Source organism: Pseudorca crassidens, chromosome 9 (genome assembly GCF_039906515.1).
Source record: "Pseudorca crassidens isolate mPseCra1 chromosome 9, mPseCra1.hap1, whole genome shotgun sequence".
Lineage (NCBI taxonomy): Eukaryota > Metazoa > Chordata > Mammalia > Artiodactyla > Delphinidae > Pseudorca > Pseudorca crassidens.
In genome coordinates this window covers 95,461,418-95,489,032 of record NC_090304.1, presented here as the reverse complement: position 1 = coordinate 95,489,032, position 27,615 = coordinate 95,461,418, and the positions used below count along the sequence as shown (strand labels likewise).

The window sequence follows — 27,615 nt, the reverse complement described above, 5'->3', positions numbered from 1 at the left end:
GTGTTGTTCATCATTGTTTGTTTGCTCTTTAGTTCTTCTAGGTCCTTGTTAACTGTTTCTTGTATTTTCTCCATTCTGTTTCCAAGATTTTGGATCATCTTTACTATCATTACTCTGAATTCTTTTCCAGGTACACTGCCTATTTCCTCTTCATTTGTTTGGCCTGGTGGGTTTTTACCTTGCTCCTTCATCTGCTGTGTGTTCCTCTGTCTTCTCATTTTGCTTAGCTTACTGTGTTTGGGGTCTCCTTTTCCCAGGCTGCAGGTTCATAGTTCCCGTTGTTTTTGTTGTCTTCCCCCAGTGGGTAAGCTTGGTTCAGTGGGTTGTGTAGGCCTCCTGGTGGAGGGGACTGGTGCCTGTGTTCTGCTGGATGACACAGGATCTTGTCTTTCTGGTGGGCAAGACTGCATCCTGTGGTGTCTTTTGGGGTGTCTGTGACCTTATTATGATTTTAGGCAGCCTCTCTGATAATGGGTGGGGTTGTGTTCCTGTCTTGCTATTTGTTTGGCATAGGATGTCCAGCACTATAGCTTGCTGGTCATTGAGTGGAGCTGGGTCTTAGAGTTGAGATGGAGATCTCTGGGAGAGCTTTTGCCGTTTGATATTATGTGGAGCCGGGAGGTCTCTGGTGGACCAGTGTCCTGAACTCAGCTCTCCCACCTCAGAGGCACAGGCCTGACACCAGATCAGAGCACAAAGACTCTGTCAGCCACACGGCTCTAGTTACAAACAATGAAGCAGGGCAGTCAGGCAGTTTAACACAGCTTGACTTCAGCAACCACCTTACACTACGATCCTCATTCAAATCTCAAAATGAACTCACATCAGATTTGTCCTTAGTCAGCAGAAGACTCTCAAACTCAACTGTGTTGCTTCCTCCTTCTTACACGTTTTCTCATATCACATCTTAGTTTATCACCTGCTCTACGCATCTTTAAATGGTTCCTACTCCTTCTTCAGGGCTTTAGCTTTTAAGTTGCTTGTGGCTTCGGGTAGAGCTGTGACTAGCTGTCCTTGGACTCATGGCAGAACTCTTCCTGCACTGTTTCTCTTCTCCCAGTCCTAGACAGGCCAATATTTAACCTTAAGAAGTCAGGAAGTTAAACCTCCCTAGAGAGCTAGGCTGTTGTCTATACTTGCCACACCCTCTGCATAGCCCTGATCTCAGGAAAGATGAAGTAGGATGGTTTAGATAGAACCCATTCTAAAGGAGAGAGCAGGAGTAATGACTCTCAAGGTCCCCTTCAAGTACAGGGTTGACCGATGTAACTGAGACTGTATTATAAGAAGCCATGTAACCTACCAGTCTGTACTAAATGGTCTTGGAAGGAAAAACAAGGATGCATTTTAAGAGGTTCATGCCTCAGAGTGGTTATGTGGACTCGTATACCTAAAAACATCCAAAATCCTGGAGGTACACAGTGATGTGTAAATTGAGGGGACTTAGCCTTGCAGGTAGAGCAGCTGCCTGAGTGAGGGAGGGCAGTGAGGTTGTCTGTGCGCTCAGTGGTTGCTTGTCCTCACTAGGGGCAAATGCTTTGACTGAGAGAGAGAATGCCTCTCCCTTATTTTGTCTTGTAATATCGTAATATTTGGGGGTCATTTCCACATCCTGTGTTGTAGTCTCATTGTCATGAGTCTCTTTTCTGAAGATCTTTTTTTCTGTTATAATTGTGCCAAGGACAACAATTCCCCTACACTGGGGAAAAGGGGGTCCTGATACTTACAACTCCCCAGGAGTGATAGAAAGTATTTGCCAAGAGTTATATTGTGAAAGAGCCATAAGCTCAGGTCCAAACATTTGGCCAACATGTGAGATAATTTACTATGCAGAATTATCTCAAGAACATGCTGGTGAAGAGATAAGTCAGTATCCGGGAAAGGAAGCAGGCTGAGTTGAGGATTCAATTGGAGTCTATCAAGGTGCTGAAGGTGCATCTGAATGCTTTGGTTAGATTTTTAGAGACTGAGATTAATATATATATATACTGAATTACATATCTGAATGATAAAATTCTGAACTATATATGTGTGTGTGTGTAATATCTATCTATCTGTATTATATGATAGGAATTTCTGAATATTTGCCAACTAACTAGGAATCTTCAAATTTGACTAGTGTTCTTGGCCTGGTTAGGTGTTGTTAGTTCATCTGATGAGTGGTCCCTGGACTCCCACTCTGGGTCTTACTCTGCGCTGGTGTTGGAGATGCACTGGCCCATAGCCACAGCTCTTGGCCTCGTGGGGGTGAGGGTGGAGAGCAAGACTTTAATCAAACAAGCATATAAGTAAATAGATAATTAGAAGTTGTGACAAATGCCCTAAAGGAAAGAGAAATGGTACTATTAAAACATGTGGCTAGGGTCTGCCCTCGGAAGGGTGGTTCAGGAGAGGTTTTCCTGAGGAAATGACATTTAGTTTGAGATATGAAAGATGAACAGGAGTTAACTAGGGGAAGGGGATGGGAAGAGCATTCAGTCAGGGGGAGCAGATTAATCTTGTTTTGGTAAATGAAGTTCAGGGAAGCTTTGCTGTAAAACATTGATTACTTTCACACACATGGAAGAGCAGTACAGGCTAGTAAAGAGACAGGCTCTGATCCAGAATGCCCGGGTTTGAATCCTGGCCTACCACTTGCTCTGTGTTATTAGGCAAGTCACTTCACCAATCCGTGCCTCAGTTTCCTCATTTGTAAAACCTCATAGGGGGTTGTGAGAATTAAATTGGTTAATGTGCAGAGCGCTCAGACAGTGCCTGGCATATAACCTTCTCTAGTTTATTGAGTATCCACTACTGATTTCTAGTGTGGTGCTATATTAACTAGGGGGAAAAAGTCTGACCCTTTAATGTTAAAAATGAGGCCTGGGGAGACTGAGTGGTTTCCCAAATATCAAAGAATTAGTTAATGGAATGTCTGATCTGGGAAGATAATTTTTTAAAAACTTAATGCTTTTTATGTTAAATCATTGCTTCTCTATTCATTCACACAGAGTTCTAGTGGTGCACTTGAGTACTTAAGACTGAAAATGGGTATCTTCTATTTATCAGATTTTTGCACACTTCTTAGAATTTGTTTGAAAATGGTTTGGGTGTAGCTCTGTGTGTCTTGAGGTTGGTGACTAGATTCAGAGTCTTTTTGGGGTCGCCGGTTTCCTCTTAGAATAGAGTGGTGCATTTGCACGATGTCTAAGTTGATTTCAGTTTGATGGTTGTATTGGCAGCTGTCAGCACTTGTCCAGTATATGCCAGGCACTTCACCGATACTGTAACATGGGCGTGGGACACTCATAAATGAAACGCATATGGTCCTGCCCCTGAGAGTATAGATAACTCTACACTGTAATCAATGATTACTCCTCCGTGCAAATGGCGCACTGCTTTGGGGAATATATGAGAGCTGTTTGCTGGGCAGTGAAGGGAGCACAACCAACTCCCTGGAGAAGAATTCATCCAGAACACGACAGGGATCTTAGATATCTGAGATATGATGAATTAAAGTTATGATATAAAGGAAGCCCTTTATCATGCTCACGCATGTATGCATAGGGTAAGGCATGTGTCATGCAGCAGGAATAAAGCTGTGGCTATCCTGAGAGCTTGTATTTTCATTAGAAGTACTCATATTTGGGGAAATTTAATGTGACTTTTGGTAATCTGAGTCAGTGTAATTGTTATCTACATTGTAGTGGAATTCAAGAACTGAAACTTAAGAAGCTTCCAGTTCATTCTGATTCATCATTTGCTGTTCTTGTAAAGGTAGATTCTCAGAACCCAAAATCTCCTCTAAGGCTACAAACTCTGTTTCCTATCTGACTTTTAGGCTATAAAAATAGGATCTCATGTGGTAATGCTCTCTGTTTTTCAAAGCACTGTTATCTGCATTATCACATTTGATCCTTGTGTCGTTATCCCCATGTTATAGGTGAGGAAACTGAGGTTCAGCAAGGTCAATGGACTTTCTGCATAAGTGAGACCTAGGTAGGGCCACCTTAAACAGTTTGACCCTGATTTTTCAGATGGAGGACTTTGTTGATTAGAATACAGGTAAGAAATCTCTTACTGTACTGTAGAGCCTGCAAACCACAACTACTGAGCCTGTGCACCACAACTACTGAAGTCTGCACACCTAGAGCCCATGCTCCGCAACAAGAGAAGCCACCGCAATAAGAAGCCCGCGCACTGCAACGAAGAGTAGCCCCCGCTCGCCACGACTAGAGAAAGCCCGTGCACAGCAACGAATACCCAATGCAGCCAGAAAGAAAGAAAAACAGACAGACAAAACGGCAAACATCAAACAGACAAATTATTAAAAAACAAAATCTCTTAGGTAATCATTTTTTATACATTAAAATGGCCACCATACGTGCTGGACTTCCAGCAGAGCTGGGTAGGGTACTATGATGTTAATACACAAAGAAGACCTTTCCTCCTAGCATATTCTGAGGTGGAATTACTCCAAAATGTTAGAGGTGCAGGGATCATGACGGAGACCAGCCACAGTAGTAGGTAGGAACCCAAGGCTTGTTGAATTGTAACTCCTGGGAGTTAGGGTTCTTCTGTTTTGTTAAGAAAATTGCAGGGCATTGTGCAGACAGTGAATTCTTTCCCAGGAGCTGGTGGATGCAGTGAAATTAATACCACAGAGATAATATAGATGTTTTAAAAGTACTTTTGCCCATGCACAACCCAATTCGCATTCTATCCATGCTATCCTGCCTAAAAAAATATTAAAAAAAATCTCACTGTGGACCTTTCATGTGGCTTCTTTGTGTCATAACTGAGTTTAAAAAATTTCCTCGTATTTGCGTATCTCTTTTCTTACATGTCCAGAACATTCTTTATATATTTAAAGGTAGTCATTTTAATTTAGTTGGAGAGATAGGTAAAAATTTCAGGCTGAGTATCCTGTAATCTTTTGTTTATGTGAAACTCTCAGGTTGTAGATTGTCTAGGGTTGTCACCTCAAGGCTATCGTGGAATTGTTTGCTTTTTTTCTCTTTAAAAGCAACTTTCATCTAATCTTCCCTTATAGCCAGTCTGAGGCAGCCCGCAAGTGACTCTCCAAATACCACTCTGTTTTGTTTCATCATAGCAGTTACCAGCATCCACTGTTTCTTATTCATTCATTTGCTGCTTTTTTCCTCTCCATCTCCCCTCCACGTGCAAGCTGCTATCAGCCGGGACCTTGTCTTCCTTGCTACGTGCTGCAGCCCAGTGCCTCAGACAGAGGCTGACTCACAGAACTCTCCATTGATGTGTTAAATTAATGAACTTCTCTTGACACTATTTTCTGACTTTTTTTTTCTTTTAAGGTTGAAAAATTGAGAGCAGCATGTTTTACCCACCGAAACGCATCCTGGTGCCGGTGTTACTCAGTAAGTAGAAGCCAAGGGACCAAGGAGGGTATTTGATTTCTTGTAAGTCTCATGCGTGTTCAGAAGCCAGTTTTATATATTTTCATTTCCCCTTGCTTTGTTGAAAATGGAAACCCCAACCTGGAACTTCACAGTTTTGTTGAAACAGCCGTTTTGCTTCAACAGCTGTTTTAGAAGCCAGGTAGGAGACTCTTCCTTGGAAAGCTGAATATTCCTCTGCTGCTATTAGAAACAGAATGCCTTTGGGTCCTGACTGGGTGTTTTAGGACCTTCCTATGGGATACAAAGAAAGTTTCTCGCTGGTATTCCTGCACTTTAAATTGTTATCTTTAAAACCACAGCTAGTCTCAGATCAGGAAATGAAATTACCAAAGGGAGTCCCAGAATCCCTGTAATTGTTCTCGTGCTTTAGCTACACTAGTCTTCTTGCAGTTCCTCAAATGCGCTGAGCTCTTTCCCAATTTTGGATGGTTTCTTTTGCCTGGAACCTTCTCTCCCCACCTCACCCTAGCAAGCATGCCTAAGCCTTCCTTATCCTTCAGGTTTCTCCTTAAGCTCCACTTTTAAAAAGCCTGCTCTGGAGTCTCCTGTTCCTACGGTGCTCAGGGCTGCTTCTTCTTGCTAATCCCATCTCTTTCTAACTTTTTCATCCTTTTGTCCCCTTGTCTTCTCTTTATCCCATGGATATAGCTCTGTTGGAAGAATAAATTAATGAGATGCTTTGCTCTCATAGCTTTTTATTTTTTTCTCTTTTTTAAAAAACTTAAAAAAATTATTTGGTTGCTTTGGGTCTTAGTTGTGGCAGGTGGGCTCCTTAGTTGTGGCATGTGAACTCTTAGTTGTGGCATGCATGTGGGATCTAGTTCCCTGACCAGGGATTGAACCCGGGCCCCCTGCATTGGGAGCATGGAGTCTTAACCACTGTGCCATCAGGGAAGTCCCTATTTTTTTGTCTTTTTAAAGTATGGTTGAAGTATGGTTGATTTACAATGTTGTGTTAATTTCTGCTGTACAGCAAAGAGATTCAGTTATACATATACATACATTCTTTTTTATATTCCATTATGGTTTATCACAGGATATTGACTATAGTTCCCTGTAATATGCAGTAGGACCTTGTTGTTTATCTATTCTATTTTTCTCTTTATTATTAGTTTCTTAAACTTTGCATGGTGACCTAAACACTGACTCAGCAAAGTGCACAAAAGAATTGTCTTTGCTCTAATTCCAGGCAACATAGCATGTGCACAAACATGCAGTCAGACATACACACACACATGAAACTGGTATGTATTAGAGAATTTTTTTCCCCATGGAATCAGGGTTATAAAAATCTCAGAGGCTGTTTAGACATTTCCTGGGTGAAGCAGCCTGCAAGTTTTTGCCCTTCCATCCAGAGACTTAACAATCCAACCCCGTGTGGAGTGGCCTGGTGACATCAGGGGGTATTGTACTTCTTGGAGAGGTTTTCCTCCTCTGTAGAAAGTCTCAATTTCTTCAGCCATTTCTGTACAAAGGTTACCTATCAGGTATAAGTTTCTCTTTGCTTTGGTTGTTGCTCTTGCTTTCTAGCAAACTCATTTAATTCTACAGACAGTGCTCTTCATATTACATTAAATAAGCTTCTTATACCTTTAACCACACTTAAAGTTGCTCAGTTCTTCCTTACAGGAAAATTCCAGGTCGCTTTTGCAGGTACTTTTGATTTCTTTCAAAAAATAATTCCCTCCAGAGAGTGGAGAGTTCATGTTTTCTTTCACATCCTCCCCACTGCGTGTTGCCTGCTGTGGGCAGGAAGTTAACACTCTTCTCCCGGGGCAGCAGCTTGGATGGAGAGGTTGGCACATTTTCTGTTTACTCCAAAATTCGTTCACTTGGCTTTTCTTTGATAGGAACTGGCCAGCATCTAAATGTGTCTTTCTTGCTATGGTTATCTCTTTGCATAGAGCATGTCCTGTGGAAACAGAAATATCCATGTAATGGTTTTCTCTTTAGAAATGGTTTTTTCTTTAAGGGAAAAGAGAAATTACTTGAGCAATTGACAGATAGTGGAGGGGTACCGCATGGGCTAACCCTAGAGACTGGAAAGCCAGGGCTGAGGGCAGAGCTGGAGGAGGGAGGTGGGGAGAAGGCAAACAAAGGAAATTCAAGGGAGGAGCTGTGCTCTGTCCTGGCCTAATTACAAGGACCTGCACTACAGCCAGAATCAGCCAGCAAATTCAGAGATAAGCTTTTGTAAAGGAACTAAAGAAGGAGAAAGGCAGAGGGAAGCAAAAGTACCTGTGAACTGGCTTTTCAGTTCCCTAACTGAAACTAGGAGCCAGAGACATCCCATTTCCTGTTTATGGATGTCTAAATTCATGACCTGAAAGGAGAGACTTCAGGGTTTCTCTTCTCTTTTCTTCTTGTTTTCTTTTTGTTTTGTTTCTCGCCGCTTGCAGGATCTTAGTTCCCCAACCAGGGATCGAACCTGCTCCCTTGGCAGTGAAAGCGCAGAGTCCTCACCACTGGACCACCAGGGAATTCCCTCTCTTCTTTCTTTAGAAAGGAGATTGCAGGGATGAATTCTAGAAAAGGGGAAGGGACTGGCTAGGAGCACAGGACCAGTTAGCATCTATATAGCATGAAGATTGTAGAACTCCTCTGATTTGAGCTACGTGGGGGGAACTACAGTATTTCTCTTACCCTTGGGAATGCCATGCTGGTTGGAATGAAGGGCCTCTGAATACTTTGTCCACGTTGGGTCATCTGGGGTGGAAAGGTGCATATACTTGGAGATTAATACTAGTTTTTGTTGCTGAGTGTATTTGTCTGAATGATGCCTCCTCTTGCCTTTTCGACTTCTGTAGGTTATTTCTTGGGCCTGAATGACTTGATTGTTTCCTCCGTGGAGCTAACAGTCCACGTGGGTGATTCAGCCCTGTTGGGATGTATTTTCCAGAGCACAGAAGAGAAACTTGTGACCAAGGTAGACTGGATGTTCTCATCAGGAGAGCACTTCAAGGTAAGAAGGAGGAAACACTGCTGTGTATTAAAAGTCCCTGGCCAATGGTGTCAGAATGTGGGGAGAGGGAGAATCAGGTCATCCAGTGCCATGAGACGGGGTTGCAGGAGCTTGGGCTCTGGAGCTTGCCAGAACGGAGCCTCCTCCTGGCCTCTTGGCTGTGTAATCAGCTGGGTAAATGACTCAAACTCTCTGACATTCAACTTCCCCATCTGTGAAGATGTAAGTGATTATAATAATGGTAATGCTTACTTTTCGGGACCTTGAGAAGCTAATGGGAGACATGCACATAAAGTTCTTTAGTTCCTTTCCTCTATTTCTCCCATTTGTAGAGTAGCATAGGTGGGTGGGAGGGTGAGAAGAGTGAAAACGCATTGGTCTAGACAAAAAGAGTTATGGGCTAGGCACAGGAATGGTGTCACAGGAATCTTTTCTTTGGGGAGGGGGCAGATTCTTTCAGCCTCCACTGACCCATTTATGTGCTGGGGAATCATCTCGTTCTCCTTCACGGCTGCTTAAAGTGTTGGCATTAGCAGATTCAGCATGGCTGAGTGAAGGCCTTTCATGGGAGCTCTTTGGATTAGGAAACAGAGTGTATTAAGCCTCATCTGAGATTCTGTGCAGATACTTGTATGTCAGGATCATTTGCGAAATATGTCCTAAGTAATGTATTATTGACAATAAAGTCCCAATGTTTGCAAATGAAATATTGCTTTTGTAGCTCAGAGCATGTTATCCCTATCATGCTACTGTCACTCAAATTTTTATTACTATTTATTGTTATAAGACGGAAATACCCACGGTCTAAGTGGCTCCCCCTCCCAGTCTGTAAACCATTCCCTGTTGATGACTCCTTCCCATGCCTTATGATAAGCTGCCTGGAGGAGGGCAGAAAGGACAGCGGTAGCAGCCAACATGCTGGGGATTCTCACAACAGCCTGTCTGTGGGATTACATTTGGATGCCATCGAATGCGGAAGCCATGGCAGAACACAGGGTGAAGATGGGAGATGCTTTTCAAAAGTTGTGAGTTTGAATCCCCAGAGTGATCTTCAGAGTGGGTGTTACATTTTACCTTAAACTGTAAGAAATGGAAATGTGTTGACCCTGTTTCTCCAATTGTCTTTGTGTAAAATGAGCCGCAGAGCCTTGTGCAAGTTAGTGTATTGCCAGGCACACGATGATGGTGATGATGATGATGATGATGTTGTTGATGGTGAATTGGGTACCAAGTACTATTTTTTTTTTTTTTTTTTTTTGCGGTACGCGGGCCTCTCACTGTTGTGGCCTCTCCCGTTGTGGAGCACAGGCTCCGGACGCGCATGCTCAGCGGCCATGGCTCACGGGCCCAGCCGCTCCGCGGCATGTGGGATCTTCCCGGACCGGGGCACGAACCCGTGTCTCCTGCATCGGCAGGCGGACCCTCAACCACTGCGCCACCAGGGAAGCCCCCAAGTACTTTTTGATCACAGTGGTGATGATGACTATGCTGCCTCCACAGAACAGGGGCTTTTGAATCCAGACTCCTGGGTCTGGTGCCATGGACTTTACATTTTCTCTGATGTTGTATTGCCCTCCAGGATGATTACGTGCTCTTCTATTATGCCAACATCAGTGTGCCTGTGGGGCGTTTCCAGAATCGTGTGAGCTTGGTGGGGGACATCTTACACCATGACGGTTCTCTCCTGCTGCAAAATGTGGAAGAGGCTGACCAGGGAAACTATACCTGTGAAATCCGCTTCAAAATGGAGAGCCTGGTGTTCAAAAAAGCAGTGGTCCTGCATGTACTACCAGAGGAGCCCAAAGGTACATAAATGCTTACTCAGAAGGGCGAAGGGGCAAGAGATTTGGTGTGCGGTGAGGGAAGCGAACTGATTTTGTTGAGCAAGTGACAGCCATTGTGCTATGTACTTACCACGGAGTGAGTCCTCAATAAAATAAAAATAATGATGATCATTATTTTATTATTACTTTATCATGTTTCAACCTCATGAAAATGCTGTGAAGGAAGAACTGTATTCTTTTCATTTTACAGATGAGTTAACTGAGGCTTAGAGAGATTAAGTGACTTGCCTAAGGACATATATTTATTAAATGGCATATCCAGTACTTGGACCCTGGTACCTCTGTCAACAAAGTCCATGTTTTTTTCCCACTATACCCTGATGCTTCCCATCAGTTATCCATGTTGATGTTGTGTCCATATTTTGTAGGTAACGATGTTAGGTGTTCTGGGGTATATGAAAGAAATGAGCAGATCTCTCTAACTTCCTAGGACCTTATGTTCCCATTTATAAATGGCTTCAGTAGACTGTTGGTTTTAAAAAACATGTTCTATAGAACACTCAAGGTCCAAGGAACCTGGTGGGCCACACAAAGCATGAGAACAGGGCAGGGGATTGATAGAGGATCTAGTTGGGCAGGACCTCAGGCTTCCACCTCCACTACAACCAAAGTCCTTTTCCTTTTTCCTGTTATATTCATTGGGCTGCCAGATAAGATTTCGTTTGAAGAAAGAATTCTGCTGCTTTAAAAAGTTTGAAAACCACAGAATTAGATACATTCTTTAAAAGTGTGAGGTAGAAGGAACAGTCTTTGGCCTCAGGAGAGCTTGCTGTTTAGTGAGTGAACTAGAATCTGGACACCCCGCTCCCTGCCAGCTAGTTTAGGTCCATTCTTTCAATGAGCTCCTTTGGAGCACCCTGTCCCTGTCTCTGGTGATATTCAACACACCTGTTCAGTTGTGTTTCCCCTGCTCACCTGGATCTGTGTTCTTGGTCCCATGACCAGCCCTAGACACAATGCCTGGCATAGAGTAAACATTCAGTAAACATTTGTCAAATGAAGGAAATTCTTAAATTAGCATCCCTCACTTGAATCTGACTTCTAAAAAATGGAAGGGTAGAAGGAATTGTAGAAGGTGGCCTCTGGCCTCTCTCCTAATTTTTCCTACTTTTTTCAATTGCATTTTTCTTTCGATTTTAAATCTATGGCTCTCCAGGAAGAAGAAATGAACCAACTGTCTGTGTCCCCCAAGGATTATCTTTGAGTTACCCCTTTCTACTTTGTTCTCTGATGCTGGGCCTGAGGACTACAAGCATGTCCTACAAAACGGGTGCCTATTCCTGCTTAGAAGAGACACAGAAGGAAGGAGCCCAAAGGAGGCAGTTTTAAGAACTGAGTCCATGGGAGCAGGCTAGAGCAATTTTAGGGGTAGTCAGATTTCCCAGTAGCCAGTGGAGCAATTTGTATTTACTTTTCCTTTCCAGCCGGCGTGGGAATAGCTCTAACTCCTGACCATTTGTCTGGTGGCCATCTCCTTCCATGTGAAAACTCATCTAGATTTCCTCCACAAAGTTTATCCTTCAGTTTGTAATTTTTCTGTGTTTCTACTACTTCAACTCTTTTATTCGTAGTTCTTATTTTAAACACTATAAACAATTTTCTTTTTTCTTTCTTTCCCTTTCTTTCTTTCTTAGGAATTTGCTTCCATTTTATTCTATGAAAGGATTTTAAGGCATCTGAATGTGTGTGTCCTCAGATTATACACTTATACTGTATAGATATATTGTATAATAGTTGATGAAAAGCATAAAGAGAACAAAAAGTAATTTTTATTCAAACTTGTGCATATAATTTCAGTCAGATGATCTTCATTTTTAAGATTCAAAATTGAATTAAAGTTTTCATATCAGATGAATTGCTTGAACAATGTTTTGAGTTTGGTTTAACATTTTGGAAAATATGTTGTTCAAGGAGAGAAAACATTCTTATTGAAGGGATTCATGCACATGGTAGGTCGTATAGTATGTGCGCTTTAGGTGGCCTCTGGATCCCTAACTTCATTACTCTATTATTTTTATTCTATTCTAATCTCTTTTCAATTTATAAAGGTCTATGATTCTAGAAGGGAGGCAATCTAATGAAATAATTAAAAGCCCATGTTTTGGAATCACACCTAACAGTGCTTTAAATCCTAATTTAGAGAAAGTTCCTAATATTTGGAAAACAAAATTTCAGTGGTATAGACAATTTTCTTACAAATAAAAATAATATTAACTTCCCATATTTTTGCTCTAGAATCAGCCATCCTTCCACTTAAGTGAGGTGGTAACAGTAAAGGGAGTGAGAAAGCGTGGGCTTTGTTTTCACTCAGGCCTGGGTTTGAGTGCTGGCTCTGCCTTTTACTGGCCATGAAGCTCTGGGCTCTTTCACTTTCTTCCTCTGTGAAATGGGAGAGTAATAGTGCATATCTCAAAATATTGTAATGACTAGGTGATATCCTAGGTGTCTAGCACATGCCTGGTGTGTTGAAGGAACTCAGAATGTTCAGTTCTTATTATTGCATTTAAAAAACAGGGTTCAATTCTTAATATACTCATAGATTTAGAGGGTGTTTCCTTCCCTATTGGTATTCTTTGCAGTGAATTTTTATTACTTCCAAAATAATTCCCTCCATAGAGTTTTGAGTTCATAATATTTTCTTTTGCTTTCCTCCCATTGTGCGTCTTTCCTCCTGGGTGGGAAGTTAACGTTCTCCCAGGGACACAATTTGGATGAAAAGGTTAGCTGATGTACTGTGTTCCTTTATGAGCTCCGCTTAATGCTCTCTTGAAGGAACTCTGTCCAGTTAAGACCTAGGCTTGTGTCTCCCTTAAATATCATCCTGCCTTTCTTTTCTTAATTGACTTTGTGGTCGATTCGTATAGAGCACTATTGAAAAATCAGAAGCATCTTTCCAATTGTTTTCTTTTTCAGGGACTTGTTGAAATGACTAAAGCAGTAAACATATGATGGGGTCAGCTGCTTATACAAATAAGCAGGAGGAAGAGACTATTTTTTGGAAAGCCAGGAGCAGGGGAAGGGGGAGCAGATGGGGAAGTGGGGGCAGGGATTAAAACAGAAAGAAAAGCCAAGAGGAAAACTGTCTGTTGTCTTGGCCTAATTAGCAAGCAGTCCTGTGACCTGTACTCTAGCCAGAATTGTCCTAAGCAAGTCCTAAGACAACTTGTAGAAGAATAAAAGAAGTTGAAGAGAGTTACCCGTGATTCAGTTTTTCAGCTAGGAGAGCCAGTGGATTATTTATAAGAATGAGAGTTATATAACTTTCCACTTCCTGTTTATGTTAAGCAGATGTGGGTATCTAAGTTGGAGAACAGAAAGTGGGGGGCTTCAAGGTTTTCTGTACTTTCTTTATCACAAGCTTGAAGTGGAGTTGGGGCTTGTGGGAGAGGTTCTAGAAAAGGAGAAGGAGAAAGGAATTAAGAGAACCAGAAAGTGTTTACTGAAGTCAGTGGGACCCCAATGTTGGTAGCTAGAGGGTATTGTCTTATCCTTGGGGTATTGTGTGGATTTGAGTGAGAAACCTCTGAGTACTTTGACCACACAGAAGAATCTGGATCACCTGTGGAGGGAAAGTGTGCAGTGTTTGGCGGTGACATTGATTTTACTGTTGAGGATCTTTGGCTAAATATTATCTCTTCTAGAAGTTCTTTGGCTTCTATAGATTATACCGTGAGTTTGACTTGATTTATCATTTTATCCCCAGAGCTCATGGCTCATGTGGGCGATTCGACTCAGATGGGATGTGTTTTCCACAGCACAGAAGAGAAATACATGACCAGGGTAGACTGGATGTTCTCATCAGGAGAGCACACCAAGGTAAGGAGGAGAAACCCTCATTGTGTATAAGAAGCCCCTGGCCGATGCTGTCAGGACAGAGCGGGGAGATCAAGAATCCAGGCACCAGGTGCCATGTGGTTGTGTTGTGAGGGCTTGGGCTTTGGACCTTGGCAAAGCTGGGCCTCTCAGCTCAGCCACTTGGCTGGGCAATTTCAGCTTCCGGTTGGGAAAAATGACTCTAATGAAGATGATGAAGAAGAAGAAGTAGATGCTGCTGCTGCTCAGCTTTTCAGGTTGTCAGGACGCATATAAGAGACGGCTGATGTAAAGCATTTGTACATGACTTGGCCACTGCATTTTAGTTTAATTCCTCTTCTCCCTTCCCCTTTTCGTAGAGTCCATGGGATAGCAAGGGGGATGATTTTGGTGGCCTAGCCAGGAAGGCAATGGGCTAGGCATAAGCACAATTGCATTCGTATTCTTTTTTTAAAATTAAAAAAATGTTTTTGATTTTTATTTTTAATTAATTTTTATTGGAGTATAGTTGCTTTACAATGTTGTGTTAGTTTCTACTGTACAGCAAAGTAAATCAGCTATATGTATACATATATCCCCTCTTTTTGGGATTTCCTTCCCATTTAGGTCACCACAGAGCATCGAGTAGAGTTCCTGTGCTATACAGTAGGTTCTCATTAGTTATCTATTTTATACATAGTATCAATAGTGTATATATGTCAATCCCAATCTCCCAGTTCATCCCATTCCCCCTTCCCCCTTGGTATCCATGCGTTTGTTCTCTACATCTGTGTCTCTATTTCTGCTTTGCAAATAAGATCGTCTATACCATTTTGCATTCTTATTCTTTTTTTTAAAAAAATTATTTATTTTTGGCTGCGCTGGGTCTTCGTTGCTGCGCGTGGGCTTTCTCTAATTGCGGCGAGCGGGGGCTACTCTTTGTTGCGGTGTGCGGGCTTCTCACCGAGGTGGCTTCTCTTGTTGCCGAGCACGGGCTCTAGGCACACAGGCTTCAGTAGCTGTGGCGTGCGGGCTTCAGTAGTTGTGGCGCATGGGCTCAGTAGTTGTGGCACACGGGCTTAGTTGCTCCGCGGCATGTGGGATCTCCTCGGACCAGGGCTCAAACCCGTGTCCCCTGCAATGACAGGCGGATTCTTAACCACTGCACCACCAGGGAAGCCCTCTTATTCTTATTTGGGTTATTTTTGTGAGTTTTCTTCTGTGCCCCATTGCCCCATTTATGTGACGGAGGGAATTTTCTTTATCTTCATGGATGCTTCGAATGTTGGGATTAGTAGGTCCTGGGGGCCAGGTTGAGGAGTACTTCATGGGAACTCTGAAGTAGTAAACAGCAAGTTAGTTCATTAGACCAGTAGATGTCAACTATGGCATGATGATATCCTGATGAGTCAAGGTGTGTTGTAAGAGATATCTCAGGTAACTTATTGTTAATAAAAGTTAAGGTACAAAGTTTAGAAAAGATTTAACTTTTATAAATGAAGACATATTCCAGGTCATCCCTACAAAAAGTCATTTATACTCACTTGATTCCTATATGCTGAGTGGGTCAGAAATGGTGGCATCCAGATGTAGAGAACAAACGTATGGACACCAAGGGGGAAAGTGGTGGTGGGGGTGGGGTGGGATGAACTGGGAGTTTGGAATTGACATGTATACACTAATATGTATAAAATACATAACTAATAAGAACGTGTCGTATAAAAAATAAATAAAATAAAATTCAAAAATTCAAAAAAAAAAAAAAGAAATGGTGGCATCATGGTGGGGTCTGGGGAATTACATGTAGTTCCAGATTCACCTCTGGGAACTTGTCATGCATTTATATGTCATCCACCAATTGAGACACTGCAGAAAATAGGATGAGAGTTGACGTTTTGGGTTGTGAATTTGAATCACAAGAGACAAGCCAGGTCTTTTCATTCATGTTTCTGTTTGTATGCCCATTTCCTTTTCTTAAAAGCTTTTTAAAAATAATAATATTTATATAACTTTATAAAAAACTCCAACACATTTATTTAACAAGTGTTTTTAAAGCATCTGCTATGCAGTGAATACTCAAAGCTCCTGCCCTGATGGGGGACTTACAATCAAGATGGAGGGACAGAACCTAGGGGCAGGACAGGAATAAAGACGCAGACATAGAGAATGGACTTGAGGACACGGGGAGGGGGAAGGGTAAGCTGGGACAAAGTGAGAGAGTGGCATGGACATATATACACTACCAAATGTAAAATAGGTAGCTAGTGGGAAGCAGCCACATAGCACAGGGAGATCAGCTCGGTGCTTTGTGACCACCTAGAGGGGTGGGAAGGAGATACAAGAGGGAGGAGATATGGGGATATATGTATATGTATAGATGATTCACTTTGTTATGAAGCAGAAACTAACATACCACTGTAAAGCAATTATACTCCAATAAAGATGTTAAGAAAAAAGATGGAGGGATATACATAGTAAAACAATGAAGAAATAAATACATGATATGTCAGGTAATAGTAAGAGCTATGGAGAACAAGGAAGCAGGGTTTTGTGGTTGTTATTTTATGTAGGTGGTCAGGGAGACCTCACCAAAAAGGTAACATTTGAGCAGAAGTCTCAAGGAAGTGAAGGAGGCAACCATGCATCTGTCTAGGGGAGAAGAGTGTTCCAGGCAAAGGAAGCAGCAAGTGCAAAGGCCCTGAGGCCAGTACTCAAGGAGCAGCAAGGAGACTGGTGTGGTTGGAGTGAAGTGACCCAAGTAGGTGAGGAAAAAGCCAGTAGAAGATGAAATCAGAGAGGAGATGGGGGTGGGGCAGCTCATGGAGGACTTTGTACTTTTAGGAGAAATGGAGGGCTCTTAGAGGGTTTTGAGCAGAGGAGTGATACGATTTAACTTATATTTCTAAAGGTTCATCTGCTGAGAATAGACTGTAGTGGAGAGTATAGAGGGATACAAGTTGAGAAGCTCTTGTAGAAATCCAGGTGAGAGATGGTGGCTTGGACCAGACTGTGGAAGAGGTGAGAAGTGGCTAGATTTGGGATGTATTTCGAGGGTAGAGGATTTGTTGTGGGATTAGATGTGAGTTGTTCAAGAAATAGAGGAGTTAAGGATGACTGCAAGATTCTTAACCAGAGCTTATGGAAGAAGACGTTGCCATTTACCAAAATGGGATGGATAAGAAGGAACTGGTTTGGGGGAGAATTTTGGAGTTCAGTTTTAGACATGTTTCAGGTGCCTATTGGAAATCCAACTGGATATGTCATAAAAAGTAAAGGAGTACTTTTACTTTTTTTACTGGAGAAGTGCAAAAAACTGAAAGTCCCTCATTCCCACTTTCCTCATCCCTCTCTTGAGATGGAACAGTTGTTTGTGGTTTGGTGGCATCCTGCACAACTATGTGCCCGCAGACACGTGTGTCCATGGATTTGTGTTACTTAATACCTTCTGATAATACCTTTACTGTTTCCACACACAGTCTGTGAGTCCTGAGAGCCCCCCCTCTCAACCTTCCCGGCGCCCCTCTACCCCAGCCCTTCAATCTCATACGTTTTGCCTTTCCCTTCTAGGAGGAGATTGTGTTGCGCTATTACCCCAAACTCAAGGCAGCCATGGGATACCCCCAGAACTGGGGCCGCTTCCAGAACCGTGTAAACCTGGTGGGGGACACTTCCCACAACGATGGCTCCATTGTGCTCCACAGAGTGAAGGAGTCTGATGGAGGAAGCTACACCTGCAGTATCCACCTGGGGAACCTGACAGTCAGGAAAACCACTGTGCTGCACGTGATCCTGAAAGAGCCTCGAAGTATCTAACATTTGGTTGGAGAGGGAGGAGGAGCCTCATAGCTGGTAGGCAGGGCCAGGACTAGGGTGAGGCTGGAGAGGCTTCTAGGGTGCAAAATTTAAGGAGGCATCACTCCCAGGTGCTGTACTTGCCTGAACCTGATAAGCCCAGCACTTATCAAGCACTTGTACCCTGTACTTGCATGACCTTGAGAGTGAGACCTCCTTAAATTTGGTGCCCTATGCACCTTACTTGCCTCACCCTAGTTCTTCCCTGCTGGCAGGTCAAGGAAAAAAAAGCTCATATTGAGTGAACACCACCCCTCTGCCGGACCTCACTCATCATTAGTGTAATATACTAAGTTAAAAGTACAGGAGCTCAGAGATGGATTGGAGTTGTTTTGACTTGGCTTCAAGGGAGATGCTCTGTGCTCTGTAGTGGAAAGGAAGATGGTCCCGAGCTGGTGAGAGACAGCAAAGAACAGAGAGAAAACAGGAAGGGGTCAGAACCAACAATAGAGGGGTTTCCTGATCAAAGATTCTGTATTCTGGCGAAACACTGTGTATTAAGGCCATTGGTGTGTAGGAGAGTAAAGACTAAATTGTGTTGACTGATAGAGGTTGATAAGTGAGGAGTTCAAGTTAAACCATAACCCAGTTAGCAGTCAGGATGTGGCCTGTGGACTTTGCCTTTTGCTAGGGACCCAGGGCTGGGCTGTGGTTGGTTGGGGGCAGGGATAGAGGTGAGGGTGCAACACACCCCAGTACCTCTGGCCAGAGACCTAAGTCTATGGAGGCGCCTTCTTGCCAATAGCAAAGGATCCCAGCTGGAGAGGGAAGAAGACAGATGGCTTTCTTCACTCTCAGAAGTCTTAGCTCCACTTCACAGAGAAAATAGAAGCCATTAACGGGAGCTCATTCAACTTTGGAGCCCTCCCCGCCCACAAACGGACCTACATCCACTCCCATCGTCCTCCCTGCCCTGCCATCCTGAGCTCCCTTCCACCCAGGGCTTATCTGAGCCCCTGTGCTCGGGTGGTGCTCTCTCTTCCTTCTCAGGATCCTCACAGCATGGCTCTTTAAGCCCATACTTTCCAAGGGCTTCTACCACTCAGCACAAACATACACTCCACTCTTCCTCTTACCTATGTCCTTGTCTCCTTTAGCTCTCATCCTATATCTTTATTTTTCTTGAAACAGCTTTATTGAGATACAACCCACATACCTTACAATTTACCCATTTAAAGTGTACACTTGATGGTTTTTTGTATATTCCGAGTTGTGCAACCTTCCCCACAGTACATTATGTATTTCTTTCTTTACACAGCCAGATAGCTTGCTCAAGGGCTGGACATGGTGTCTCCTATCTCATCTCCCATTAATTGATAGCACACTGCATTCAGTCTTCTGCTTCTACCTCTGCTCTAGCATAGATCACCAATGGTACTCTAAAGGCACATCCTTGACCTTCTCTACCTCAGTAGTATTGAACACCATGTTCTACATACATTCAATATATTCTATGTTAGATACAACTTTATCTGTCTGCCTATCTATCTATCTATCTCTATGTATTATATGAGCTCCACCCAAATATTCCACAAATACTCAAATACAACATATCCAAACCTACCCCTCTCACCTCTCCCCAGCCCATCTCTTCAACCTCAGTTAATGTCACCACCATCTACACAGTTATCCAACTGGATGCCTGGGAGTTGTACTTGATTCTTCCCTTTCCCATGACCCCCAGTCTAACAAGTTGACAAGTCCTGTCATTTCTACTACTGACTTTAAAAAAATATATATATCTTTATTGGAGTATAACTGCTTTACAATGTTGTGTTAGTTTCTGCTGCACAACAAAGCAAATCAGTCATATGCATACACATGTCCCCATATCCGCTCCCTCTTGCGTCTCCCTCCCACCCTCCCTATCCCACCCCTCTAGGTGGTCACAAAGCACCCAGCTGATCTCCCTGTGCTATGCAGCAGCTTCCCACTAGCCACGCATTTTACATTTGGTAGTGTATATATGTTGATGCTACTCTCTCACTTCATCTCAGCTTCCCCTTCCTCCACGGTGTCTTCAAATCTGTTCCCTACGTCTGCGTCTTTATTTCTGCCCTGCCGCTAGGTTCATCATACCTTTTTTTTTTAGATTCCATATATGTGCATTAGCAACCCGTATTTGCTTTTTCTCTTTCTGACTTACTTCACTCTGTATGACAGACTCTAGGTCCATCCACCTCATTACAGATAATTCAGTTTCGTTCCTTTTTATGGCTGTCTACTACTGACTGGATCTGCCTCCTCTCCCATCTGTCACCACCGCCTTATTCTGGCTGTCTCATCCCCGTCTTGGACTGTAGGCCTCTAACAAGTCTCTGCTTTCATTCTCAGTCACTACCCCTCATTCTTCATGCAGCTCTGAGTGCCATCTTTCTCAGTAACAAATCTCAACTGCTTATAATCTCTTAATGTCTTCTCCATCGCCAAGGAAAAAAATCCAAACTCCTCATTGAGATAATCAAGGTCCTGCATGACTTAGCTCCTGTTACTTATCCAGCCTCATTCCCCACCACACCGACAAACACAACCTTTGAACCAGACCCATGGAACTCTTGCTAGTTTCTAAAAGCACCATCTTGTCACCTAAAAGCACCTAAGAGGGCCTCCCTGGTGGCGCAGTGGTTGAGAGTCCGCCTGCCGATGCAGGGGACACGAGTTCGTGCCCCGGTCCGGGAAGATCCCACATGCCGCGGAGCGGCTGTGCCCGCGAGCCATGGCCGCTGAGCCTGCGCGTCCGGAGCCTGTTGCTCCGCAACGGGAGAGCCCACAACAGTGAGAGGCCCTCGTACCACAAAACAAAACAAAACAAACAAACAAAAAAAGCACCTAAGAGCTCCAGACCTTGGGTATAAGGTCCCTACCATCCTTCCCCATACTGTTTGCCAAAAAAACCTTGATGTTTCCTTTAAGACTCAACTTAAACTCTTAAACTTTTGCTGACAAGTTCTCAGGTTCTGCTCCCACAGAATTGGGTACCCTTTTCTCTGTTCTGCTCTGTACTCTATATGGACTGCTCTCAAAGCATCTATAAGCAGTCTGTGGTTTTCTGTTTACATTGTCTCTCTCCTTGAAGGCAGGGACCACGCACTATTTGTCTTTGTATCTTCTGTGCCTAGTGATATCTGGCACCCAGGAGGTGTTTGATGTGTATGTTCAGAGTGAACTGAGGAAATGAGTGAAGGGCGCCATAAGGGTGGAAGTGCTTTACTTTGTATCATGACTATGGGGCTGAGTGTTGTAGAGCAGGCTCTAACATGTCTGTTATTTCTGTCATTTGGTAAACCACATTTTAAGGTAGAATTATTAATGTGAAAGGAAACTCTACTGTAGGTGAGGTGATATTCTCTTTTCCCACCGACCTTAGTCTACATTTTAATGGTAAGCGGGGGTGTGTGTGTGTGTGTGTCAGCGGACTTTGGTTCTCAATCTAATGGGGACAGCTGGAGTTCTAGTGTTTCAACACGGAGTGGAGTCTGACCTTCTCCTCCCACTTCTGATGTGGCTGTTGCTACTTGGTCTAGAACTGGTGAGGCTCCCAGCTCTTTTCTGGATTATTGAGGCCCTGTCGTTACTTCTCTCCTTTCCCAAGCATTGGTGACCTCAGTAACCCTCAGACCTGAGATCCTGGGCGGTAATCAGCTGGTGATCATTGTGGGAGTTGTCTGCGCCACTATCCTGCTGCTTCCGGTTCTGATATTGATTGTGAAGAGGACCTATGGGAGTAAGAGGTACAGGGCTGCTCCCATCTCTTGGGCTGGGGGGCTGGAGATGCCTCTAGCCTGAAGTGGAAGAGAGTGATAAGGCTCTAAGTGTGCCATTTTCACAGAAGGGGGTGTTTTAAACCAGAATCATCTGTGGTTACCACATTAGACGTCATCGTATAGTGACCCCCCCCCTTTGCTCACTGTTATCCTGAAAGGCCTTGCACATTCCCACACCATCCTCATTTTACAAAGATTACACAGACTTACAAATGTTGGTCCAAGTAGAGCACAATTAAGAGTGTAAATCTTATGCAAGAACCGTAATGGTGCTATTCAATGCCCGAAACGATTTTTGAATTGCCCACAGTATGTATGTACTTCGTAGAGAAGCTCAGACTTTGAGGGTTGTCAGTGGTTTTATCTGAAGGACCACATTTTAATTATGAGAAGCTACTTCTGAATGAATGGCCTCAGGTCCTAAATTATTTATTGTTGAAATGTGTTTTTAAAGGCTTGAAATTCTACCAGTACCTCAGAAATACACCGATGCTCTGGGCACGGGCACTGGTGTTTCACTGGCTGTTGGCAGGCTCATATCCTTCCGTTTATCCAACTATGGATGAACTATGTTGCTAGGGCAAATTGACTCTCTTTTTGAAATAGTGTCAATGGGCAAGAACCCCCATTAAGACTGAGTAGTGCTGACTTTTGGGACTCCTTTCTCCATGGGACATGTATTATCCAGAAACTGGTGCTGCCTGCTAGGTTTGCACTTGACTCCCCAGGGGCTCTCTGACTTGGTTTTGAACTTGAAGGTCTTTGCTTTGGGCATGTGGACAGCACTGAACCGAGAGTTAGAGAACCTGGCTTTCCCTATCAACTCACTTCTCTGCTCTGGGCCTCAGTTTCCCTCAAAATGAAGAGCAGCATTCCCATGTCTGTCTGTCTACTAGTTTATTCTAAAGAAATAGTCGGACGGATGTGCCGAGACTTGTGCATAAACGTGGTTGCTGTAGCAAAGATTATAATTAAAAACTGAAAACAGGGCTTCCCTGGTGGCACAGTGGTTGAGAGTCCGCCTGCCAATGCAGGGGACACGGGTTCATGCCCCGGTCTGGGAAGATCCCACATGCCGCGAAGCGGTTGGGCCCGCGAGCCATGGCCGCTGAGCCTGCGGGACCGGAGCCTGTGCTCTGCAACGGGAGAGGCCACAACAGTGAGAGGCCCACGTATCGTAAAAAAAAAAAAAAAAAAAAACTGAAATCATTCTCAGTGCCTGTCAGAAAGGTAATGATTCAATGAATTGGTATTCCATTCAATGAAATACCGCATGGCTCTGTATGTAATGATGGAGAAAGATGTCCGAGGAGTAGTATTATACAATATATAGTATGATCTCATTTTAATAAAAAAGCATATTATGTAATTCTCTCTTCAGCAGCATATATACTAAATATATTTTGTGTGAGTATACTTATGCTTGCATTGAGAGAGGTTTGGAAGGATAATTCTAAAATATTAATAGTGCTATTTGGGATAAAAGAAAACGTGGGTCCTAGGAGGGTAGGGGGTTTACTGGAGCTTCAACTTCAGACTGTCTACATTTCTGTATTATTTGAGTTATTTTACAATCAGAGCATACAACTTTATAATCAGAAAATACGATTAAAATATTTCTACTCTGAGACAAAATAATATACATTCCTTTCTAGCTTTAACCCTGGTTGTTGTTATTTTTCTTTTTTCGCTCCACCTTAGGCCAAAATAGGAAAAAAAGGAAGCCTATTTAGTGGCAAATGCAGAAGGCAGATGGTCGAGCGATCAAAGGCCAAGGGCAGGGAAGGGGCCGGAGCTCCCAGCCCTGGGTGTTTGAGGGGATAATTCTGCTTGGCCTCCTCCCTGGAAGAAAGAAGCCGGAAGCCTTTGAACCGGTGTCTCGCTGAGCTTCTGCTGCTCCCTGCTGGCTCAGCTCCATCTCCCCAGTCCTCGGAAATGTTAAAATCGAATCCCATGGCCCCTCTCTATTAATTCACTTAAAATTGTTATGGGCAGAAAACTTGTTAGTGTGACAATAGAGAGGTTGAAGCTGTCGTTCACCCTAAACTATCTCCAGATGCCTTTCTGCTCTCGGTGAAAGAGATGCATCTCTCAGATCTCAAGCGGAGCTGGGTAGCATGGGCTGTAGGTGTCTGGGAGTAGTTCCTAACCTGGGGTCTCTCTCTTCATAAAACTCTGTGTGGTCTCATGTTGTCACCCTTGGATATACGGTGCTGGTTGGGTAATTCCACATGCTTTTCATGCCTTTGCAGTTCAGTAACTTCCACGACCTTGGTCAAAAACCTGGAGAACACAAAGAAGGCAAATCCAGAGGTAAGAGAAGAACTGTGCCATTTTGCTGCTGTGCTCAGTGAGGGCAAGGTGGAGGCTGCTCCAGGATCCAGGTGGTGTGAACTGTGTCTCACTCATCGTTATGTCTCGGCGCATCCAGTGCCTGGCACAGAGCAGCGGCTCAGGAAATCTCCATCACTGCAATGAGTCCCTGGGAGAGTGAGTGGCGTGGGGCGGACAGGGCCAGTCCAGCAGCCCAGTACATCCTTGGAGGGCCCTGGGAAAGTCCCAGTTCAAGCCCAGCTCTGCCACCTCCCTGAGCCTCAGTTTTCTCATCAGTAAAATGAGTTTAAGGACAAACATATTTGCCCCGTTGTAAGGTTCAAATAACATGATGATAGGCAAGTGCTTTGTAATCTATGAGGCACGGTATCAATATAAAGGATGATTACGATCCATTCCAGAGTTAAGTGAAGGAGTTAATTGTTCAGATTAAATATTTGGGGACCTTTAGAAAGAGAGGATCAAGAACTTTTTCAACCATATTAGTTGTGATAAATAATTGCTACCAGGGACTGAGAAATGGATTAGTTTCCTTGAACTCTTTTTTTCCCCTTTTGTTCTTTCATTTCTTCCCTCCTCCTTCCTTTTTTCCCCCTCCCTCCCTCCTTTCTTCCCCCCTTCCTTCCTTCCTTCCTTCCTCCCTCCCTCCCTCCCTCCCTCCCTCCCTCTCTCTCTCTCTCTTTCTTTCCTTTGAAAAACTCCTCTTATCATATTTACCTTTCCATCTTTTGGGCTGTTTGTGTCCCAAGAGTAGGATTTTCTCACAACATAGTGCAGGGGACTCCAGAAGTCCAAGACTTTGCCAGTGGATGATATCACTTCTCCAAATAGTGACAGGAATGGGAATCACAAAGTACCTCTGACCTCACAGATGTGAAGTTCAGTGAGGGCTGTTCCTGGCATATAAACCCTCTGGAAGAGATGATGACAGTTAGCTGCTGATGAATGCCGTCCTGCCATGACTCTAATTAGGAGGAAATAATCACAAAGTACAAATAATTTGGCAAGATAAGAATTTTCTGCTGCTACCTCAATGCCCATCCAAACAAAGATGTTTGATTTTTTTTTTTTTTGGCCACGGCATGCAGCACGTGGGATCTTAGTTCCCTGACCAGGGAGCGAATCCGTGCCCCCTGCATTAGGAGCGTGCAGTCTTAACCACTGGACCGCCAGTGAAGTCCCAGATGTTTGACTTTTGAACCAAAGAATTTGGTTCTTAAGATAGTGCTCTTTGCTGATGAGCTAATTTTCTTAATTTCCAGGAAGTCTGAGGAGTGGATTATCGTGACCTATGATAATTCTCTAGCTCTTAGTAACCCTCTGACCTACTGATTTTTGTGGTTTATACCCTCGAGAACCCCTGTCCCCTTGAAGAGTGGTAGATAGCCTTTTCTCTGGCGTGTAAGACTTGTTGAGTTTTAGGAATATTTACATGATTTTCTCCCCTCTAGAAACATATCTACTCCTCAATAACCATGCAAGAGGTGACTGATGAAGAATCAAGTGGAAAGTCAGAGGCCACCTACATGACCATGGTGAGGAATATTCTGGGTCCAGCCAAGCCAGGCATCTGGAGGCAGGAAAAGGAGCTGGGAAGGATACGGCAAACTCATGGGGGATGCACATTGCTAGGTCCCCTGGGGAGGCCACTCTGCTGAGGGCAGAGATTTTTCTAGGTAGTAGGAAAGGGTGAGAAGCTGAAGCTCTGCTGGATAGAAAAGTCATATCAAACTTGTCCTTGTACCCAGTTTCGAGTATTATGAGCATCTCTAGGGCTGGAAAGGATTGATCTTAGCATAGTAACGAGGGGGCTGTAAGATCCTTGCACAGGCATCGTGTCACAAGGGATGGTTTTCCTTCCTTTCAAAAGATGCCTTCCAACTCTTAGATTTTTAAATTCTGTGACTTATTATACCTTGGCATCATCTAATTGCCGGCAAGGCTTCATGCTGAATTTCATGTAATAATACAGAGTCTGATTCCTACTTTCTCTTTGCTCAACTGTCCAGGGAAGTCCAGCACCTAAAAAAGACCCTTGCTGTGTAGTGAGTAGGGGTAAGGACAAAAGGACTGAGCTGGCGAGAGATATGATGCTATCTGTAGACTAACGATAGGCACCCCAGCCATGGAGGGAGCCGTGTTCTGCTGGGTTCAGGGAGGCTGGCCTCCTCTGTTTATAGGATGATGGCTTGTGTTTGTTCCTGTCACACCAGCGCTAAGGACACATGACTTCCAGATAATTACAGCAGAGAAAGGTTCTGCCAGGGAAGTGTGAGATCAGAGCCCTGGCCTGGCTCCACCAAGGGAAACATAAGCTCCCCTCTGAAGTTGAATATAGTCATTCCCCTCCCCCCGTCCTTCTCCTGTTATAGCCATGTGGTGCTACAGTGACGGCCAGAACCTCATCTTAGAGACCTGCTGATACAGCTGCACAGTGGCTGCTGCGGAGTGTGTCAACCACCTGGGTGGTACTGTCTGCAGATAGTCTGTGGGGCAGAGATGATGGAGGAGGGAAAGCCAGTTTCAAAGCCAGCTTCCCCATGTTCACTGCCAGGTGCTTGCGATTTAAACTTTGCAGAAAATGGCAGCCCTGTCCCCTTGAAACGGTTTCACTAAAACGAGTGTGATGAGAGGACAGGGCCACAAACTCAAAGCCCTTCAGGGGTTGTCAAGTTATTTTAAAACACTATGTACCAAATTAAACAAGCCCGTGGGTGAATTCTGGCCTGCGTACCACTTGTTTGAGACCTCAGGTAGGGAGGTGTTATCTGAAAGAGAGCAGGGCAACAAAGAACCTTTGCTTCTTCATTAAATTTACTTAAATGAAGGGGGCACCGCGCCGTGTCCCCTTTCTGAGGCTGTATAGCACAATGGTTAAGATCACAGGCTTTGGAGTTGGACACACCAGGGTCCAAATCTTTACCTTGACTTAGAAGCTAGCTCAGTCTTAGGCAGGTAACTTAGCTTCTCTGAACTTCAGTTTCTTAATCCTTAATGGGAATAATAAAACCTATCTCTCGGGTGGTAAGGATCAAATGAGACAGTGCATGTGAAATTCAGAATTGGGCCAGACAGATGGAAAGAGCTCAATAAATGGTAACTATTATGATTGAAATGCTTCTTACAAATGTGCTTTGTTTCTCTCTCCCCACAGCACCCAGTTTGGCCTTCTCTGAGGTCAGCACCAACTAGCCCATCTGACAAAAAGTCAGATGGGGGAATGCCAAGGACAGAGCAAGCTTTTTGAAAAGAAGGGGGAGTTCCCTTTGCCCTTGGCCGTGGCACAGACTCTCTCTTCCTTGTGTCCTGAGTCCATGTCAGACCCCCTGCCCTCCAAGTCCTCCCCCGGCCTCATTGCTTGGGCAAAGGGCTGAAGATGGAGGGCTTGAAGCTTGGCAGAGAGACGGGACAGCTCTGGAGGAACAGGCCCTGATTAGGGGGAGCATGGACTTGGTCCCTCTGGAGCGGGGCACTGGCCCTGGGGACCCTGACTGAGCTGCCCCAGAGGCCGCAAGCATCCCATCAGGTCAGACCCTCTGCTTGGACGGTGCTCTTTGTGGATGGTTCCAGGGAAGAATCACGAGATAAAAACCAACCCAAATGATTTCTTTGGCCAATTATCCCCAAATAAATGCAGTTTGTGGAAATCA

The 27,615-nt window shown here is 43.9% G+C and overlaps 1 protein-coding gene across 6 annotated transcripts; it reads left to right on the top strand.

The window, feature by feature from the left end:
* JAML (junction adhesion molecule like) lies at window positions 1-27,615 on the top strand. 6 transcript variants are annotated; one of them, XM_067751171.1, is made up of 10 exons: window positions 1-4,327; window positions 5,313-5,375; window positions 8,225-8,379; window positions 9,959-10,184; window positions 13,927-14,039; window positions 17,583-17,820; window positions 21,460-21,598; window positions 23,884-23,944; window positions 25,417-25,500; window positions 27,120-27,615. In XM_067751171.1, the coding sequence occupies exons 2-10, from the start codon at window positions 5,333-5,335 to the stop codon at window positions 27,210-27,212; spliced, it is 1,152 nt and encodes a 383-aa protein (XP_067607272.1). In that variant the 5' UTR covers window positions 1-4,327; window positions 5,313-5,332; the 3' UTR covers window positions 27,213-27,615. The 6 variants fall into 6 exon arrangements, with proteins under 6 accessions (XP_067607272.1, XP_067607270.1, XP_067607275.1 ...); XM_067751169.1 differs by lacking the exon at window positions 1-4,327 and having other exon boundaries at window positions 4,938-5,375; XM_067751174.1 differs by lacking the exons at window positions 1-4,327; window positions 5,313-5,375 and adding an exon at window positions 7,273-7,351.